This window comes from Phaethon aethereus, assembly GCF_964289735.1.
Source record: "Phaethon aethereus genome assembly, chromosome: 1".
NCBI lineage: Eukaryota > Metazoa > Chordata > Aves > Phaethontiformes > Phaethontidae > Phaethon > Phaethon aethereus.
Window position 1 is genome coordinate 154,274,616 of NC_138575.1, and position 19,072 is coordinate 154,293,687.

The 19,072-nt window shown below is 42.7% G+C and overlaps 1 protein-coding gene across 2 annotated transcripts in view; it reads right to left on the bottom strand.

Moving 5' to 3' along the window:
* The window catches only part of ATP11A (ATPase phospholipid transporting 11A), a gene marked incomplete at both ends in the record, with an annotated part of 136,467 nt that extends 127,243 nt beyond the window's left edge, over positions 1–9,224 (bottom strand). For both annotated transcript variants that reach the window (XM_081999372.1, XM_081999373.1), the window contains one exon: positions 9,186–9,224. In XM_081999372.1, the coding sequence (XP_081855498.1) occupies positions 9,186–9,224 (39 nt within the window). The remainder of the gene's footprint in view (positions 1–9,185) is intronic.
* Positions 9,225–19,072: the final 9,848 nt, after the last annotated feature.

The window sequence follows — 19,072 nt, forward strand, 5'->3', positions numbered from 1 at the left end:
AGATATGAGCCAGCAATGTGTGCTCACAGCCCAGAAGGCCAACCATAGCCTGGGCTGCATCCAAAGCAGCGTGGCTAGCAGGTCAAGGGAGGTGATTCTGCCCCTCTGCAGTACTACATCCAGCTCTGGAGCCCTCAGCACAGGAAAGACACAGACCTGTTGGAGCTGGTCCAGAGGAGGGCCACATAAGTGCTCAGAGGGATGGAACAGCTCTCCTATGAGGACAGGCTGAGAGAGCTGGGGTTCTTCAGCCTGGAGAAGGGAAGGTTCCAGGAAGATCTTATTGCAGCCTTCCAGTATTTAAAGGCGGCTGGTAAGAAAGATGGGGACAGACATTTTAGCAGAGCCTGTTGCAATAGGACATGGGGTAATGGTTTTAAACTGAAAGAGGGCAGATTTAGACTAGCTATAAGGAAGACATTTTTCACAATGAAGATGGTGAAACACTGGCACAGGCTGCCCAGAGAGGTGATAGATGCCCCATCCCTGGAAACATTCCAGGACAGGTCGGATGGGGCTCTGAACAAGCTCATGTGGTCAAAGACATCCCTGCTCATTGCAGGGGGGGTGGCCTATATGATCTTTAAAGGTCCTTTCGCACCCAAACTATTCTATGATTCTAGGATTTGTGCAAGCAAGTCATTAACAGTACTTTGAAAAGATGTGAAGGGATACATATAATGCTAAGCATGAATTGCAAGTTGCTAATGCAATTCAGATAACAAGAAATCCATTTTAGTTCATCTCCATGTCTGCTTCACAACGTAAGTTAGAAGCATCAGAGACAAAAAACTGGGTATACAGTTCATCCTTCCCTCTCCCCAGTTCATCCATACAATTCTCTGGACAAGTACTTCATACACGAAGTTCCTTTTTCTGTACATAACTATTTTGACTATTAACATTAATTTTGCAAAACTTTACTGGCACATCAATAGATATGCTTTTCAGAGGATTTCACAACATCCTATCCTAGTGGCAAAGTAGAGGAAGGGCCTAATTGTCCTTAATCCTCTATTTAAAGTAGGTTAGATGAAATCCTCTTTTGACTGAAGCAAAGAGATTAGTCAGTGCCACCACGAAAAAGAAACACTATTCTCCCCTCACCCTGCCTGTACCTAGATGAGTTTAATGATTAATGAAGGAAACAAATTAACCAGTCTCCTATTTCAAAAAGGGAAATTAGTCTACAGGGAAAACTAGAATAAATGGAAAAAAGTCCCTACAAAATCTCCAAATTCGTATGGTTTCATGCTTGTAGTAACTACCATGATAACAAAATAAGAACAAGCATCCCAGAACAGAGAGTGTACCTCGGTAAAAAGACAGAAGAGCTAGTATGAAGCCCCCCCCCTTCTTTAAATACCAATACATCTGGATCCCTGGTAAATCTTGGCACAATTCTTCACATTGCCAAGAGAAGCACATACGGTTTCAGGAAGTACACATCTGCACGTGAATGCATGTGCATGCACACAGATGGTGGAATAAAGAGGTAAATCGGGGGTAGCAGAAGGGGAAGCAGTGTCGAACACTTAAGTAAGAAGAAAAAAAAAACAACCCTAAGACACAGTCATTATAGGCTTATGTCCACACCCAGTTTTCTTCCTGTAACATAGTCATTTTCTTACCTGAAAGCATTGAACTGGTAATACTTTTATCCCTGTCCCAAGGAAAAATGAATGCACAGAGAAATTAACATCCAGATCTGCAAAGATATTTAGATGCCTTATCAGCCTGTGGTCTTCTGTGATGTTCCAAACAAACTCCCCAGCAACTGGCTCACCTCTGTCTCCTAGAACAAGCCAGGCTAGGAAGCCAGTTTCTTCCTAGAAAGAGTACATTTTTAATACAATATCACAAACACTCAACACCTAAAAAATTAAAATCAAAGTTAAATTGAAAATAACACACAACACTTCACAATGAGTCAGAGTGTGTTTGTGCCACAGGCTTCTCAGAGTCATTACTGAGAAGGAAGGAAAAAACCCAACTAGTGTCTATATGATATAGAAAAAGAATACTTGGTTTGCCTTGTCTACCTGCAGCCAGCTGTTGCCATGGCAATTATAACAGAGAAGATAATAGCATTCCAGTGTCATTCTGCCTCATAGCTCAGGATGAACTTCAACTGAAATGTCCCTTGACAATTATAAAAATAGAAATACTACATTATCCTGTGTAATGGCAAACCAGTAGAATAAGAGGCATTATTCTGGAAAAATGTAATGTGACTAAAAGACTTACATGAGGAAAGGCAGGCTATTTTGCTCAAAAACAAAACCACCAAAGAGTAAAGTTGAATCCAGTTGCGTAACAGGTGCCAAAACACCTGCTTAGTCTTTTCTGTGGCACAGTTCCCCAATTCCTCTCCTGGCCATACCTGCACATGACATGGAAGAGGGATCTCGCCATCAATCGGGTTGCAGCTCCTCAAAAAAACACAACTGTTTTCTAGTCACACTTAAACCTAATTACGTTAAACAAGTTTGTGCTGTCAAGATCGGTACAATAAACAGTAGCCCACTATGATATTTGCAGAATGTTTTACTTGTCTGCCCACTTACTGTTTTCCAAGTGTTTTGAGTTTAAAAAGCAAACTCATTATAAAATCCCATTCCATCTTGCCACTTTTCTTGTTTCAATTACTATTGTATGATAGGAGCAAAATAAAAAAAAAAAAGGGAAACAGTGATCACAGATGTTAAGCTACAAGTGTGCTACGTTGTACCTTGCCCTTGTCCATTCCCAAAAAGATTCCTGCTTTCAGTATTGATACTTGGTGGTGCTTTAGAAGAGACATAAAAGCGGAACTATATTAAATATTTTTTTAATCAAAAGACAAAGGCAACTATGCAGTTCTCATGTCAGAAAAGACAGGTATTTTTGGTGCTAAAAATGGCAAGGTTAAAAGTTCTTAATCTATTTTAAGTCACTGAAATACTTCTACAATTTAGATGTTCCAAAAGCAATGCTTTCTACTATCAGAGAGCATCTGATGAGTGCAGATGAGCAATATTTTATGGTCAATAGCAACCAGCTTGTAATATGTACTCTGGCTTCCTGTAAGTGAGGTGTTTTACATACACAATGTCCTATTTTAATTTGTTTATTCTCAAAAGAAAAATGAAATCATGTTTTTCTTGTGTAAGTTAACTAATTGATGGGAGAGCTGGAGGGGAAAAACAAAGCTCATGCAATTCTCCATGTTTATTGCCCCGCAGTGATAACGGGGGGTTTTTTTGAGCCTCAGATTACACTGAAACATCTTAGAGTACATCACAAAACCAGAATGAACATAACAAGAATCACTACTAATACACAAGAGCTAATCAGATTTGCAGAAGTGCCATATCCTGTCAGCCACACGCAACATTCAGCAGAATTAACTTCCAAGGTAAGTAAAGCTTTCAAACTTTGCCTTTTTTAAATGACAGGCTGAAAAGTATGCAGACAGCACTCCATACAGACTTTTCCTCCCGCCCTCCCCCAAAAAAGGCAATATGAGAATAACAAAGCAATGGTGCTTAGGCAAACAGGAATTCAGAAGTTACTCATGCTGTTAGACACACTCTGTCAAACCTTCCACACCAGGAAGAAGTGGCACCCACAGTGAAGCGGAGATGCAAGATAGGAAGCATCTCAGGTTTCAAGAAAACATTGTGACACACTGACTTACACAAGAGACAACAAAAATGCATTACATACCAGGGATAGACACAAACACTTAAGAAACGCAAGTTACTAATTGCTGTGAATACACACATAGCTCCTACTGAGAACATCTTTTGTAGAATCAGGACAGTTTGCAGACAGAGTCCGTATATAAACACATTTACATGACATTTAAAACAGCTTAAGATATTGTCAAGTTATATCCCTGGAATAAAGATTAAAAAAAAAAACCCACAAAAAAAACCCCAACAGCCAAAATACACAAACCTTCTGATGTATTGTGCCAGCTGGGAAGAAAACTGTGTTTATGTTACCAGGCACCCTGACTTAGAAACAGCTAGACAGCACTAGTTTGCTACCAGTCTGCAAAGGGTGCAAGAGAAGACTGACTAACTACGAGCAAAAGCAAGAACTGGAATACGAGGGTACCCTCATATGCATTAACTGAGTTTAAGGTTAAAAACAGCAGGTCATCTGAAATGCTTGCTAAATGGAATGTCCTTTCAGATGCAAATAATTCTAGATTACTGAGGCTTACAATTTCACCAACCTTCAGGTCAAAGCAGTTATGAACCTTTGCTGTATCAAAGCCAGATAAACAGGAAAAGAAACAACTGAGGCTCAATATTCATTTATGTCTACTAAGACTACATACACAAGTAAAATACTTAAGAAATCTAATTAGAAAACAGCTTTAGAATTATAATGCCAATAAAAACAAAATTGTCTAAACAAATGACCAAAAGCCACAGACTGCCATGAAATTTAGTAGAGAACTTTCTTTTTAAAAAAACATAACTTCCAGGTTAGGCTGGTCAATGATATTCTGAAACTATGATTAAAGTTGACCCACTTCTATAAAAGTGAAAAATAAAGCAACCATTTGTAAACTCATATATTCCAACCTCCCCAAAGAAGATTTTTCAGAAATATCTGCAGAACTAATAGGCCATCAGCTTCTCAGAGGCCAGAGCTGTGACAAATCACTGTTCCTTCTGGAAGCAAATATTATCTGCTGCTATACACATTTAGAGATACTTATACACATAACAAATACTCAACATCCAGATTTGTAATCCTGAAGTAATAGGAGAATGTGAAAGAGGAGAAGCCATAAAATGGCAGAATGTCTAGATACACTACATAATACCAGCAAAACTGTTCAGTAATACAGACCTCTGACCCAGCAGCATTTATGGTACAACCGAACACCATCAACCTGGGCAGGAGCATTTACTGATGAGGGCCAGCTGTCTCACAAATACAGAACAGACTGTCACCATAGGCTGCAAGATGTTTATCAACTACTTAGTGTCCAAACAAACATATGCCAAAGAGTGTAATTTTTCCAGATTGCCCAAATACATTCAAATCCACAACATTCAGGAACATCCAAATCCACATTCAGCCATAAACAGCTATTGTGAATACACAAAAGACATATGCAATGTTTTATTAAGGAAAGTAAATGTTCCATTTTATGAAAGATAATCTTAAAACAAGTCTTGATGACATCTTATTAGCCATCTCTTGGCTCTAAAGAGGAAGAACTTTAGAAGTCCCAAGGTCAGCAAGAAATAAGTTAACTGAGAAAACTGATGTAACTGCAGTTATACGGGCAAAACACATTGCTTAATAATATCCACAATGTCCAAAATAATCTAACTATAAAACAGAAGCTAATCTTGTACAGACACTGTTTTAATTATCATTATATGTTTGGGGTTCTTCCCCCCCCAAGTAGTATACTGCTTAATATTAAGCTAACAAGTTCCCCTCATTACTGAGTACACAGAAGGCTCTGCATGACACTTACAGGACAGTACACACTAATTCTGTATTCTCAGGCTGCAAGTCTGCCCTCCCAGGGGTAGCAGACATCCTTTGGGGAATGCACAAACAATCCAAGGAGAAGATTGAGAAGCATGTTGTCTGATGCAAAAGCAACGTCCAGAAAAAGGTTATATTTTAATAGAGTATGTGACAAACAGTATAACCCCCCCGAAGCAATTTTCATACTATCCCCACATAGCCATTATCTCCATTATTTGGGAAAGTATTAAACAATACAGTTGTCAAAATTTATCTTATTGTAGAAGGCTTATCCAGATTCTGCGTTTCCACGTGATGGAAAAGCTGTATATAAAGATGTTTCTATTCCGTTACTTAAAGGTGCCTCTACTATAGCTCGTACAGTTTGAAGCAGTAAAATATACACAATAATTTCATTAGACACAATTAAGAAAAATTACATTGCTATATTTCAGCTTGAAGTACCACAAAGCATTTAGAAAACTACACTGAACTTCATGTCAGCTGCACTGCAGTGAAACAAACACCTTTTACATAGAACTGTTGGCGAAGAATAACTTTCTAAGTTGTGTATGGCTGCAGTAATAATAAGGGGAAATAAGCGCTCAAGCAAAAACAAAAACCAAAACAAATTTGCAGGATGGATATAAAGAGGCAGAACAACAGAATGTCAATTTAGAAATTCAGTAAGAGACAGACACTGCTGCCACTGTCGTTCTGAGGCTACACCGTCCCTAGGTGAAGAGATATGAACTACGGTATGACTAGCATGCTGAACATGTATATTATTCAACCCACGTCACTGAACTGTTCCAATGCCTGGAAGATAGAAAGATGACACTCCATGCAAGTAAAACAGAAGACAAATATTTGAAAATGCTATCTGGGAATCTGACTTCAACTTGAACCGACAGCACACAGTCATCAGTATGCTTCCACAGGGCCTTGGAGATATGCACTATTTATTTTGCATTGCTTCAGGACAACTGCAACAACGGTAAGGGAAAGGGGAATGGGGGGGGAGGACCTTCACAATCAGGAAAAGAACCCTGGTATTTAACTTACGCCTTTGTGTCCTACCACATATAGCATGGGGAAAGAAAAGAAATTATGCAGAACTCTTAGAAACCATCCTATGAGAAGTCTCCATCAGTACAATGCATAGCAACTGTTTATTATCCCAAGATCATACCACACCAGGTACACACCAGCTACCTCATCATCTCCAGCCTGCATCAGCCAGGGTTCTCAGGGCGATCCACCTAATAATAGCACCTACAGCTGAAGTAGTCCAGGACACAACTTGCAGAACAAAAAGTCATAGTTCTAGCATAGGTCTCAATCATTAATTAGTTCCTGTATGGATTTTAACTAAACCCAAGCTTGAGTTTACTTTGATACAAGCACAAGATGTACCTATCCAACCTGACTCTCCTGCAGAAGCCTCACTGCCTCATCTCCCTTATTAAAAATCAGCATAGAAAGAGGCAAGCACATCTACACTTGAGGCGTAGCTGCTGCATACAGAGCTTAGATGAACAACTACAGACCAATACTGCTGACATGTGCATCTGCTACTCATGTACGGCAGTCAGTTTCAGGCCCAGCATGCAAACTATTAATTTTCATTTTCACTGCTGTAGCTGTACAAAATAGTTGAACCATGGAGATAAAACAAACAAAAAGAAAACACACAACACAAAGGCATCAGCTTGCCAGATCTTAATGGCCTTACTAAAATAAGCACAAATTTACTTACAGCAGCTTTTTTTAAAAATGGTCTTTCCTTGGAAGAAAGAATTCAAAATTAAGAAACTGAGGGAATGCAAAAGAACAAGAAGCAACAGGTGAAAATATACACAGCAGCATGGAACAGCTAGACAATTACCTAAACACAGCCTATTGGCATAAATACAATACAGAAAGTAGTGTGATCTAGGAAATAGGAACACTTCCTCACATGGGTTGTAATAATGTTTCATTTAGCTTTTAGACTGCTGAGTTACTCTCATCAGCAGTGCAGAAGAGTGATGACAGTTCACAACTTGAGCTTTTAAGTGCCTTATTTTCAACATACTGTCTTCTTATGTACATCTTAGTCTTTTAAAATAATTGTTGTAGTTCATCTCAAGCGTATTTGTTTCATATTTGATGCTTAAGCCTACTTTGAAAGGGAGCTTAGCAACAACGTTATGCAGAAGAGACTTAGCGACCGCAGTATGCTCTGTGCACAATGAATCCGCTATTTGTATGGGCTCCAGATGTGAGCACACAATCACACCAAAAAAAAAATCTTGAACTGAATCCAACAGTTAGATCAGCACTGACAAATCATTACACCCAAACCTATCCTGCCTGCTTCCAAACAGAGTTCAGCACAGTTCACCTGAGCTTTGCATATCCACAGAGACTTCTGCTTCTCCACCTCATTATATTTTGAGTATTCTCCTCCTTCCCTCAGGGCCACTTTCTAAGGATCCATATACACATACCTGCTTTCAGTACTCACTTCCCCATTCTCTCCTCATCCCACATAACACCCTATTGTGAACAGGAAAAAAAAAAAGCCAAACCCACAGTCGTTTTTCACCTCTGCTATTTTTCTTCATTCATACTTAAAGAAAAAGACTTCAGCCCATATTACGTGGAGATAGCTCTTGACATGCACAAAACTAAGTGTATTTACTTTTGCTTGGTCAGAGCATTAAAGTTTTCTCACTTGCAGTACTTCCTGCATGGGAAGAAAAACAGTATGTATTTGGAAATCTCAGTTACCTCTCTACATCTGTTTTTAAACTTCTTCTACACCCAAAAGCAGAAATTTGCAATTTCCTGGTATTCGTGGTGCCCGATACTTGTATTGTATAACCCCGCCTTTACTGGCATTCCACCAGCTTACTGAAACCTTTATCCTGAACATGTTAGAGGTTCAGTGAAACCGCATTCGCACTCACCGACGCACCTCAGCCACTCTAACGCACTACAGATTTGCTCTTTCAGCGGTATGGGTGGGGGAAAACATGCTGACCACAAAGGAAGATTCAACTCCCTCTCCCCAAACTACACCAAGTTTAGTGCATTTGAATCTTACCACGCACGTCGACAAAAACTTGGGACTATTCCGACCATTCGTCAGTGTATTTAAATTGGACAACTCGACAAAATGTAGCTTGACCGAAACAATATAACAAAGGGAAAGAAAGAAAAATACAAACCTAAAGGGTTTATCTGCCCTGATAACTACGTATCTCAGCACACTGTAAGTTACAGTGCTTTGAACTTAGGTCAACCCGTCCTGGTCTAGCGAAGGACGACCCGGCAGCCAGCTACCCGGGGAGAGGGCTGCAGGGAACCCGGGAACAACCACTGCATCCTCCCTTTTACAGAGAAAAATCACGTGCAGCGGTCCCCAAGGCTCTCCCGGCCGCTCTGCGAGTCATGGGACCGCCAAACTCCTAACCGAGCCCTTTCTGCAAGGCGGGGGCCAGAGCGCGATGCAGCTACCCCGCGGAGACTCGCACCACTCCCCGCTCTTCGCAGCCCCGCAGCTCCCCCTCCGCCTCACCGGGCGGCGAGGGCTCTCCCATCCCTCGGGGTACCAGCTGCACTTTCAGGGGAAGCCCCGGAGAGGAGTTCCTCAGAGCCGGCTCTGGGGCTGCCGGGCCCCCGCCGGCACGGGCCCAGCCGGCAGTACTCACGTATCGGCTCACGAGGGTCCGGAGGAGGCTGCAATCCATGGCGGGCGGGCGGCCGCCGCTGCCCGGGCACTCAGGGCCGCGCCGCCGGGTGCTCGCCGGTGCCGCCGGGCTCCCTGGCTCGCCTCACTTTCCACATACAGGGAGCCGCATTCGCCCCACCAGACCGCTGTTACCCCGGCCCGGCGCTCAGCCACCGTCCCCGGCTACGCCATGTGCTCGCCACCGCCGCTGCGGCGCAGCGCCCCGCGGCCCCTCATGCTCCCCGGCGTCGCCACCACAACACTTTCGCGGAGGGGCGGCAGAGCGGAAAGCCGCCGCCTCGGCCGGGTCCCGGGAAGGGCTGGGCTGGGCTCGGCTCGATCCCGATCCCGCCCCCCCCGCCCGGCACTGCCCACCCCGCACGCGCCGCCCAGGGCTTTATCCGGCGGGCGGGGGTGAGTGGGGGAGGGTAGTTACGGGCCGCCCCCGCGCCGCTCCACCTCGAGCGCGCGAGCCCGCCCGGTACCGGCTCGGCCCCCGCCCGCCTCGCGCCGCTCCCGCTTTGATCCCGTCGGGCTGCCCCGGCAAGGGCACGTCACGAGGGGCGGGCGGGCATGCGCGCGCCGGCACCTCCCCCGCCTTCATTTTCGACACACGGGCTCCCGCCGGGGGCTGGTCTGGTGCCCGGCGCCGCGAACGCCCCCCCCCCCCGGCTGGGGGTCACCGCGCCGATGGCTGGCCTGGGGGTGAGCGGGGCGGTCATAAAACCTGCCGGGAGGTGAAAAACATTTTAAAACCTCCTTCCTCCCCCTGCCCCCGGTGCTCCCCACCTGGCCCCGCTGCCTGCCGCGTGGAAGCGGGACGCGGGGTGGGAGAAGCGAGGCGGGAAGGTGAGGAGGTAGAAAGCAACAGGGAGCGGCCGCCGCGCCCTTCCGGGGAGCTCCGGGGCGGAGGTGGTGGCGGCCCGCCGGCGCCGAGCCCGCCGCTGGCCCCGGGCACTGCTGGGGCGGGAGGCCGCCGAGCGAGGGGCCGCATGCTGTGCCGCTGGAGCACGACCTGCCTCTTGTTAGCCCGCCAATAACGCTGAAATAACCGTTACCGATACCGCGTCCGAGGAAGGGCAGCGTTGTGTCGGGACGCGGAACAGGCGGGGACTTCCCCCTGCTTGGAAAGCGCAGCAGAAAGAGTTAAATCTCTTTTTCAGTGACTGTTACAGCCCTAATAAGTTTGCGAACAGTAGAAATGACTTGTCGTAGGTGAAGTGATAAGCAGAAGTCGGCGAAAATGCACACGAAGAGAAGTAGGAGCGTATCTTCTACCCCCCCCCCCCTTTTTTTAAAGGCCTTTGTTTTCCTCAGCTGTTGTGTTTTTGTGCCATTCGTACCAAAGGACTCGCTCAGGTTTGCAAGAATCTTGTAGGTAGTCTCAGATAACTCTCAAATTATTCGGTACAAAACTAAGACTTTAGGCTACATACTTTTTCCAAAATTAATTGGAACTTATTAATTTCATGAGATTTAATACTTTACTAAAAAAAGTTAATTTTAACAAAAGCAAACAAAATCAAAAGCATTTTATACTCAGGATAATCCATTCCCTTCTTTAGCAGCAGTCATGTACGCTGTCCTCTATCGCCTAGATCATGACCAAGCTAGGCAATTTTTGCTTCTTTGATTTTTGTGTTGACACAATTCAGTAGTTTTCTGGACAACTAACCTAAAGAGTACCTGAATTTCTAAGACAACTAACACATGCAGAAAAAACAGATTACACTATTTGAGATCTTCACATAAATACTAAGAGAAAGGACATGTGGCTGATTCTTTACAGGTCACCTTAATTTAAATGCATTATATATGTTCAGCATTTTTTATTACTGGTTAGATTGCAAAACGTACAATTTAATGCGCAGTAAGTGCAGTGTGGTCAAGCTAATGTTGCTATTCAAACTCTAAAGTGACGTTGGTCTAAAACCCCATTTTCTTCATCTTGGTTGCTACTAATAATTTATACTCATTTTGCAGCACCTCCTATTTTCATGCTCCTATTTACAGACCTAACACTTGTGTAACATAGGTTTTTGTATGTAGTTTCACTTTGAAGAAATTATCACTGAAACCGAAAGGGAAGAAGAATTAGAGGAGCTATGAAATGACAGGAGTTTTTCTCAAAATTAGCAGTTCTGCATGAGTTAACACAAAACTACTTTCCTGTTTACTTGCATGAACAATTAAATATTAAAATAATATTCTGCATTCATATCATCACTGTTTAGGGAACTAGTCTATTACAAAAAACATAGAGGAACCTGATTCCTGAACATAAAGTAATAATGTCAAAATACACAGATTGTGAAGCTGAAAGAGGAAATTGTTTTAGCTGTTTTTTAGGATACTTCTCTGTCTAGTCATTCCATTTTTAAAATAATCTATGAAATATTCATACTTTGTAATATTTTTACAAGTTATTCCACTTTTAGGCAAACCTTGCCATTTAATCAATCCAATGTCTTCAATGACATTGCTGCTTACCCAGATTTTGAATGAAAGCAAATTTTCAAATTATGCAAAATTGCTTTTTGAAGTTTTCTTTCTAATACTTGCAGTAGTTTCTTCATCCAAATAGCGCGATGTATTTCCCATATAATTAAGTGCAATTTCTTCATAGAAGCAGTTAATTACTTCTACAGGTTAAAACCTGCCATATGTATACACTGTTTCCATTAGAGATTAACCTAGAGCCAGCGTGAGGTGCCCACGCTCCCTGGTGCGCTGCACAGAGCATTTCTGAAGGGAAGGAAGTTCACCTGAGGAGCAGGTAACAGCTTGCAACAGCTCAGTGCTGAGCATGGTGATGGTGGGGATATTTCTGAGCAACTTGCAGCTTAAGTAACGAAAATGGGGCTTCAAGAAACATTTTCCTCGCATCCAGACCCTGGAGCATGGATGCAAAGGTAGGACCACGGCTCCTGTTCTCACTGACTCCTCCAGTCTCAAGGGCAGGAGAAAGGGACATACACGCTCTGATACACATTTGCCATTTCCAGGCTACTGCTCAAGCTAAGCTGAGCAGAGTCTTTCTGCCCTTCCCCTTGAGCCTGTGGCACTGTGCTGCCAAGAAAAAGAGAGAAAAGGAGCACAGCTGGATCCTGGACACATACTGAGGTGAAATCCCAGCCTCTGTTAGCTGTCCTTTATGCCCATCTTTCCACAAAAAGGAAACCCAAACGGGCAGCCTAGAAAAGAGCGCTGGTAGGTCCCTGAAAGTTAACACAGCACACCCTTGCTGACTGAGCAGCATTTACGCAGAGGGGACTGAACAGCAGATATATATGCCTTTTTGCAGCGACGAGTTCCTGCAGTGTTAGTAAGCAACTGAGCAGGGTGTTTAGGTCATACTTTTAGACTTGGGTACCTCAAATCTGCCCAAGTCAGGCTTAAGGTGCCTGAATACTTTATTGGATCTAGCCTGAAGTGACCTGCTAAAGGTCACATTGTGACTTAAAAGTCAAGCCAAAAGAGGAACCTTGATCATATCAGTCATGGATCTGTTCTGCCTATTATGCAATGTTTCACGTTTAAGCAATTTGTTAAACTAATCGTCTTTGTCTTTGAATATGCCATCACATTTATCTCACTCCTCATTTCTTGTTTTAAAAATAAATTCCTAAAATTGCTTGTATGCTGTCTCTACCTTGCATGACCTAGCTGTCTTTTCTAAATTTCTTTCTTCTTTTCTGACTGCAGATTAGACCTCCTGTTCAAATGGTCTCCATTTCTCCTTCCTATTCTTACTGAATGATTCCTTCTGATCCATTACTGGCCTCTCAGCCTACTCCTGCCTGCCCAGCTGAATCACCAAATGCACTAGATCTTACTACTTACCCCAGAATCTCACATCCCTTCTGATTTACCTACCGTATCAGTACAGCTCGGCTTGAAACATCCCACTCATTGTTTAAAATAGCACTAGACGTCAAGGTAAATATGCTAGCATGGAAAAGATTTACTCTTCTTGTGTACAGCTGTGTTTTCTGATAGTTTGCAATCCTTGCTGAGTTATCCTGTTTCATCATTGCAGTGAAAATGTTGAAAGACTGGTTCAAAGGCAGTAGCTCACTTCATGCTGAATTCTCTTCTTGAGGCAGTGATACTCTGTGGTTTAGTCCTCCTCAGCTTCGGAAGGTGGGAAGGCAGGATTTTAACATATTATGTAGGGGCCGGACCCCAGTAAAGTTCCACAGTTACCACAGGCCCCATGGTGATATAGTACACGTTGATAATATGGTAGATGTCGGGGGCACTAGAGTTCTAGATTTTGTTACAACATCTGTTTAGATTCCTGCTTCCTATTACGTTAGTGACTATGTACCTCTAGTAGTTCTGGCCAAAGTGACTAATTAATTCTTGAAAAAGCTTTAGGTGGCTAAATGTTGTGAGAATAGTCTGAGAGGAGGAAAATGACAGAGACTGAAAAGCTGTTAACTGTATGCAGCTTATCTGCTTGAGAAACTGGTGTATGCTTTGAGTGAAATCACTTATCCTGTGGCGTTCCTGGCTTTTCCCCTACAAATATATCACTTCTTAATTGTGTTTCTCTCTCTATTATATTTCTGAAAAGCTAATCAAAAGAACGGCTTCTTCTCTTTCTTGCCTCTACACCATATATATAAACTAGTTAATTTGTATTAACAAGGGAAGTTATTCTCTCGGTGGAACAGATGTTTGTGCTTTGATTATTGGATCTATTGCAAATAACATTTTCTCAGATCCTTCTGAATATTGTCTGTGAAAAGAGACACCAACAGTAATTTCAAAGGCTTTGTTTTATGTTAAAAACATTTCACTGCCTGGTGTTTGTGATAGATGTACTTCATTTGAAGACGACTGTAATTCATGGTTATTGTGGCACTCTGAGGACTTGCCTGCCCAAGGGCAGTTTAACAAATTGAAGGTGAAGTCAAAGCAAGTACAATGGCCAGCATCAAACTGTTGTGCTGATGATCTTATTCAGCAGTCGAGTGGCCCAAAGGACAGAGGACTAAGCTCTGGAGATTGAAGATCACTTCACTCTTGCTTGTCCTTCTTTGTCTAGACCTGCTTTTTCCAGAATGTTCATGTGGAAAAGAGACGTATTTCTGACTCTTTGACTCTCTGTTCTTAACCTCTGGCAATAATGCGTAACTTCTGTTATACTCAAAAGCTAAATGCACTGTCATGACAAAATGTAATTCCCACATCCTTGCTAACAAAGGTGACCTTTGTTATATAGTTTCTTAACAAAATCCTCTAAAAGAACAGAGTTTGGCTTCTAAGTATCTGACACGATCAAATAAATACACATTGGTTAAAATAATTTGGCTGCAATCTTTTGCCAGCTCAGGCAGTTCTCTGCAATTACAACCAAGATAGTTCATCTGCATTACCTGTGTATGTGTAACTTAATGAGTCACAGGGAAATCATGGTCATTAGCAAATACATCTTTGCAAGAGATCCAGTCCCTGGCTGCTGCACAGTAACCCTTTTTATCAGGCAAGGAACAGCATTTGGGAAGGTCTTGCTAGTGACACAAAACGGTAGAAGGTCCCATCACGTGGACCATTTGGAGGACTTGCCCCATCACTGTGAAATGGTGTATTAAACTCCTTAGAAGGAAACCCGGCCTCCACCAGATGAAGCTTCTCCTGGGACAAAATGCTGTTGGCTGCTATGGTTACTAATGTGGCCTTCCATGTACTTCCTTGTTCACTCCCCTGCTTTCCCATTCAAACACCACACACAAGAACCTTCAGAGATGTTTGTTGCTGGGATAGTGACAAACCTCATTAGTGGCACCCATGCATAACCAAGGAGAAAAAAAAAAAAGCCACAAATGAGCAGGAAATAAACAGAAGAAAGGAAAGTGCTGGAATCTATAGGTATTGTGAATAATATTCTGTCCTTGCTGCTGTGTCCTCTTCGCTTTGGATTTGCATTAATGTTAGTCTTGCCTTATGTCTCCATTTTACACTTCGGTGCCTCGATCTAGCAATGAACTCCCCACAGTCAGACTCGGGTGACTGTAGAGCTGAGTGCAGTATGAGGATCTAGATGAGGAGAGTATTATGGTTTATTTTTGGTATCTTAAAGGGACAGAACATTATTTTAGTATTTGATTTTATTTTTGGTCGCACTTCACAGTCTGTTTCCCACCATTACATACAATTTTTTCACCTTTTTCATTGTTCTGATCAGCCTGTCTAACTGTTTAATGAGTTCTACACTGTGAAACTGTCAAATTCCAAATAAATTGCATGTCTTGGGGCTGCGTTCTTTTTTTTTCCCCCCACATATCAAGAAAGAAGAGATTACTTTTTTAAAAAGCACTTGAAAATTCCTGTCATGTTCCATGATAATAACCAGATGGACTAGTTAGTACAACTAGTATTCATCATAACATACTTCCAGGTTAGGAAATACTTTTTGACAATATTTTCTAGAGATAAAGGAAAGAAGCTGATCCTCCAACAGGATAATAAATAAAAAGGATATCACTTTCTGGCTACTTTAATGTCATCTGTAAAATTACTTTTGTTCTGATGTAGCATTCAATCGAAGCTGAAAGAATCTTTTAGTGATTTGTTCTTTCCCACCAAATAAGGCACTAAATATAGCAGTATCATCATTCTGTGCTTCAAAAAAGCTGTGGTTCAGGTTTGTCAAGAATATCTGCTTTTTCTCCTGACTGTGTTCAATTTCTTTTATAACTGTTTATTTAGGAAGCATGAGTAGTTACAAATCAATACATAAAGTACCAGAAATATTAAACACTACAAAACCGAACCTTTTGCTTCGATAAAAATGATGCAGTGATTACAGTCATCAGAGTTTCCATTTTGAAAGTTGCAAGCAGCTGGAGGACAAATTCCTAAGAAAGGGACACAGCACTGCAGTCTAGGGCAATCCATCTCATCCCACGGGGAATGGCCCGCGTACCTTTGCATCATTCTGCTCGTCCCCTCGCTCCTGGTTATTCTTAGATGCTGCATTCTCATGCACCAGGAGTGGACACAGCAGAGGTGGGGTGGTGGTGCGAGGAGGGCGACTGGGAGGAGGTCCGTCCTTCACCCCTCCAGGCCTCCTGATGATCCCCCAGAGGCAGTAGGGATGGAAGTAGGATGGATACGGTCCATATTCTTTTCTTTCCTGTAGGTAAATCCCAGATGACAGCTACACAGACCACACCTCTTTCATTTCCTTTGTCCAAAGGCATCAGCATTTCTCCCAGATTAGCAAAACTACCAGTATTCCAAGAAATGTTTTCAAAATAATTTTTGGTGATGTTTTCAATGTTAAAATTCTATGCCCAGCTTTTTCATCTGCATGTAGCAAGTATTAAAACCTGCTGCTACAGCCAGAGCTTATTCAATTGAGAAGTGTTTTTTTAAGACACTGCTATGCATCCCTTACTGCAGCTATGTCTGGCTGATCTTCTTGAGCACTGCAGAGGCTTGACGTGAAGAGCATTGTGTGGACTGGGAATCTTGCTGTGAGGGACTTAGCATTCCGTAGACAGGCTACATGATGTGTAGGAGATCCCTGAAGCTTTCAATCATGACAACACTCAATTCCATCATGTCACTTTCTGTGAAATGTGTAATGGCCACAGCCATTGTTTTTTTTTCCTGCAGGAGTTTGCCTGTAATTGCGGTAAAGTTGCTGTTACAAGTTTGCTCCAATTTCTCGTTTGTGTATTACTAGAAATCATCTTAGTTAAGTAGGCAGTAATTCTCAGGAGGTTTCCTCCTGACAGAGGTGCACTAACACAAGCCCTTACATCCTTACAATAGGGCTTGTAGAAACAAAAATTACAGTTACATAAAAAGCCAAAAATAAAAATTATATTAGCATTTTCATTGTCTGATCTCTGCAGAGTACAGCCTGTTGACTTGTGAAATATCTCTATATTGTTTATAATTACATAAGTTTGAATTCCATGTTCTCCTATAACATTCCACTCATTTAAATCCTGTGGAGGGGAGCAGGAAGGGGAGCCAGGCTGGTATAGAGGCTGGTATTTTCTGTAGACAGAAGCATTAATTGGCAAATCTAGGAAGCAACAGAGATCTGGTCTCTTCACAAATTTTATAAGTGAGAGGAAATTAGTGTAGCTTGCTGAGAGTGCAGAGGTAGATTTGTATGACAGTGAGAGTAGCTTGATCCCACACAGTTCATGTGCTTTTGTTGTACTGGAAGTTTGGTTTTTCCCTATGTCTTTCTTACTTTATTTCACATAATGGGCATATGTATTCCATGCTAATTAGGAAAGGATTAATAAATCATGGTGACAACGTCCATGCTTTGTCATAATACTTCACAAAGCTGTCAGTTCTGAAAGCAGGAAGCCCACCTGACGTACGACTCAATAGGACGGAGAGCCGGTCAACAACGTCTACACAGTGCAAAAAGCCTGGCGAGCGACAGATTTTATCAAGAGGCTGCGGTTTGCAAAGCACCGGTTTCTTCTGAGGTGTTAAGTCTGTGCAGACTAAGGTGACTTGTTCTGAGGAAGCTCATGTTACTGTGTAACTGGGCTTAAGGTCTGGTTAGGCAAACGAAAGCTCCTCCTGACTTTGTGTTTACACTGATTCTGACCTGAGACGTCTGTTTGCTGGAGTAGGCTGCCCTGGCAAGGGAAATCGCACAGTTACCACCCCATCAGCGGGTGAAGGTCTCTGCTGGACCCCAGCAAAGGCTGCTGAAAGAGGGGATTTGACCTTCTAATGTCCAGAAACGTGGGACAGAATAAAATTTCTTTAGCTGGAAATTATTCTAGGGGAACTGATGCTTCATAGTAGTGAACTAATAGGAGTGGAGGTGGATAATACTACCAGAAACCATTTAAGAGGGATGTATCTGCCAGTAAGCTAAATACTACGATTAAGTGCCACCAACAGTATTTGATGCTCTATAAATAGACACGTATACCAGGGCAGTCCTGCAGCAGCATTCCGTGTTGACTGATTTTAAGACAGTCGAGGCTACCGTTGCTTTGCCCCATTTCGATTCTACTGCTTCTGCAAAGCTGGCTGGTTCTGGGAAGGAAGGGCAGAGTGTGGCACGTGAATGGTATGTATCCTCCACAACTAGTGCTTTGACATCCTCAGGTGAAAGGAGAGAATACAAACTATCTTACTTCTTGAGTATGCCTCTTTCTTTTGCTTCCTAAAATAATTGTTTACCGGCAGTTCACTGCCTCAGATTAGGCCACCATTACAGAAGTTCTTCAGGGGTACCACAGAGAAATGAATGTAGCTGAATTTTCCCATACATGGAGATAGAGTTGTGATTTGAAGCCATGTGAGGTATGAGAGCTGTCCTGAATCGCACAGGCCTGCCCTGACGCATCTGAGCCGAGAAGTGTATGTGCATGTGTGACGTTTCTAGAACTAATCATCCTGGCAGAACGAGTCCTGTGGTGAGTATTGATTTATAACCGGGTATGGGAAGGTTTGTTCATGTTTTCATACTGCTGTTTAAATTGAATTCTATCAATTAGTGACCACTTTGCCTCCTCTGTACTGAGAAGTACATGAGCAAAGAGCAATTTCAAACTTTTGCCTTAGTTTTCCGTATTGCTTAGAGAAGGGAGTAAGGGAAATGTCGGCTTGTTACACTCTTCCCTGCTGTGCCCTTCCTCCCCCTTTGGAAAGAGGAGGTGGCTCAGGCTACTCATCAAAGGCGAGATATTAAGGGGAGAATCCAGTAGCGGGAGAAGTGATTTATGAAGCCTTCCATTCTTTAAGGTCATGAGTCAGGGATTCTTTCCTTGAAATAGTCAGTCCTTAGGCTCCCTTCCCATCTTTGCCTGTTACGCTGTAGCCCCGTTGACATCAGTGGGCTGGCATGGGTGTAACTGAAATGAATTT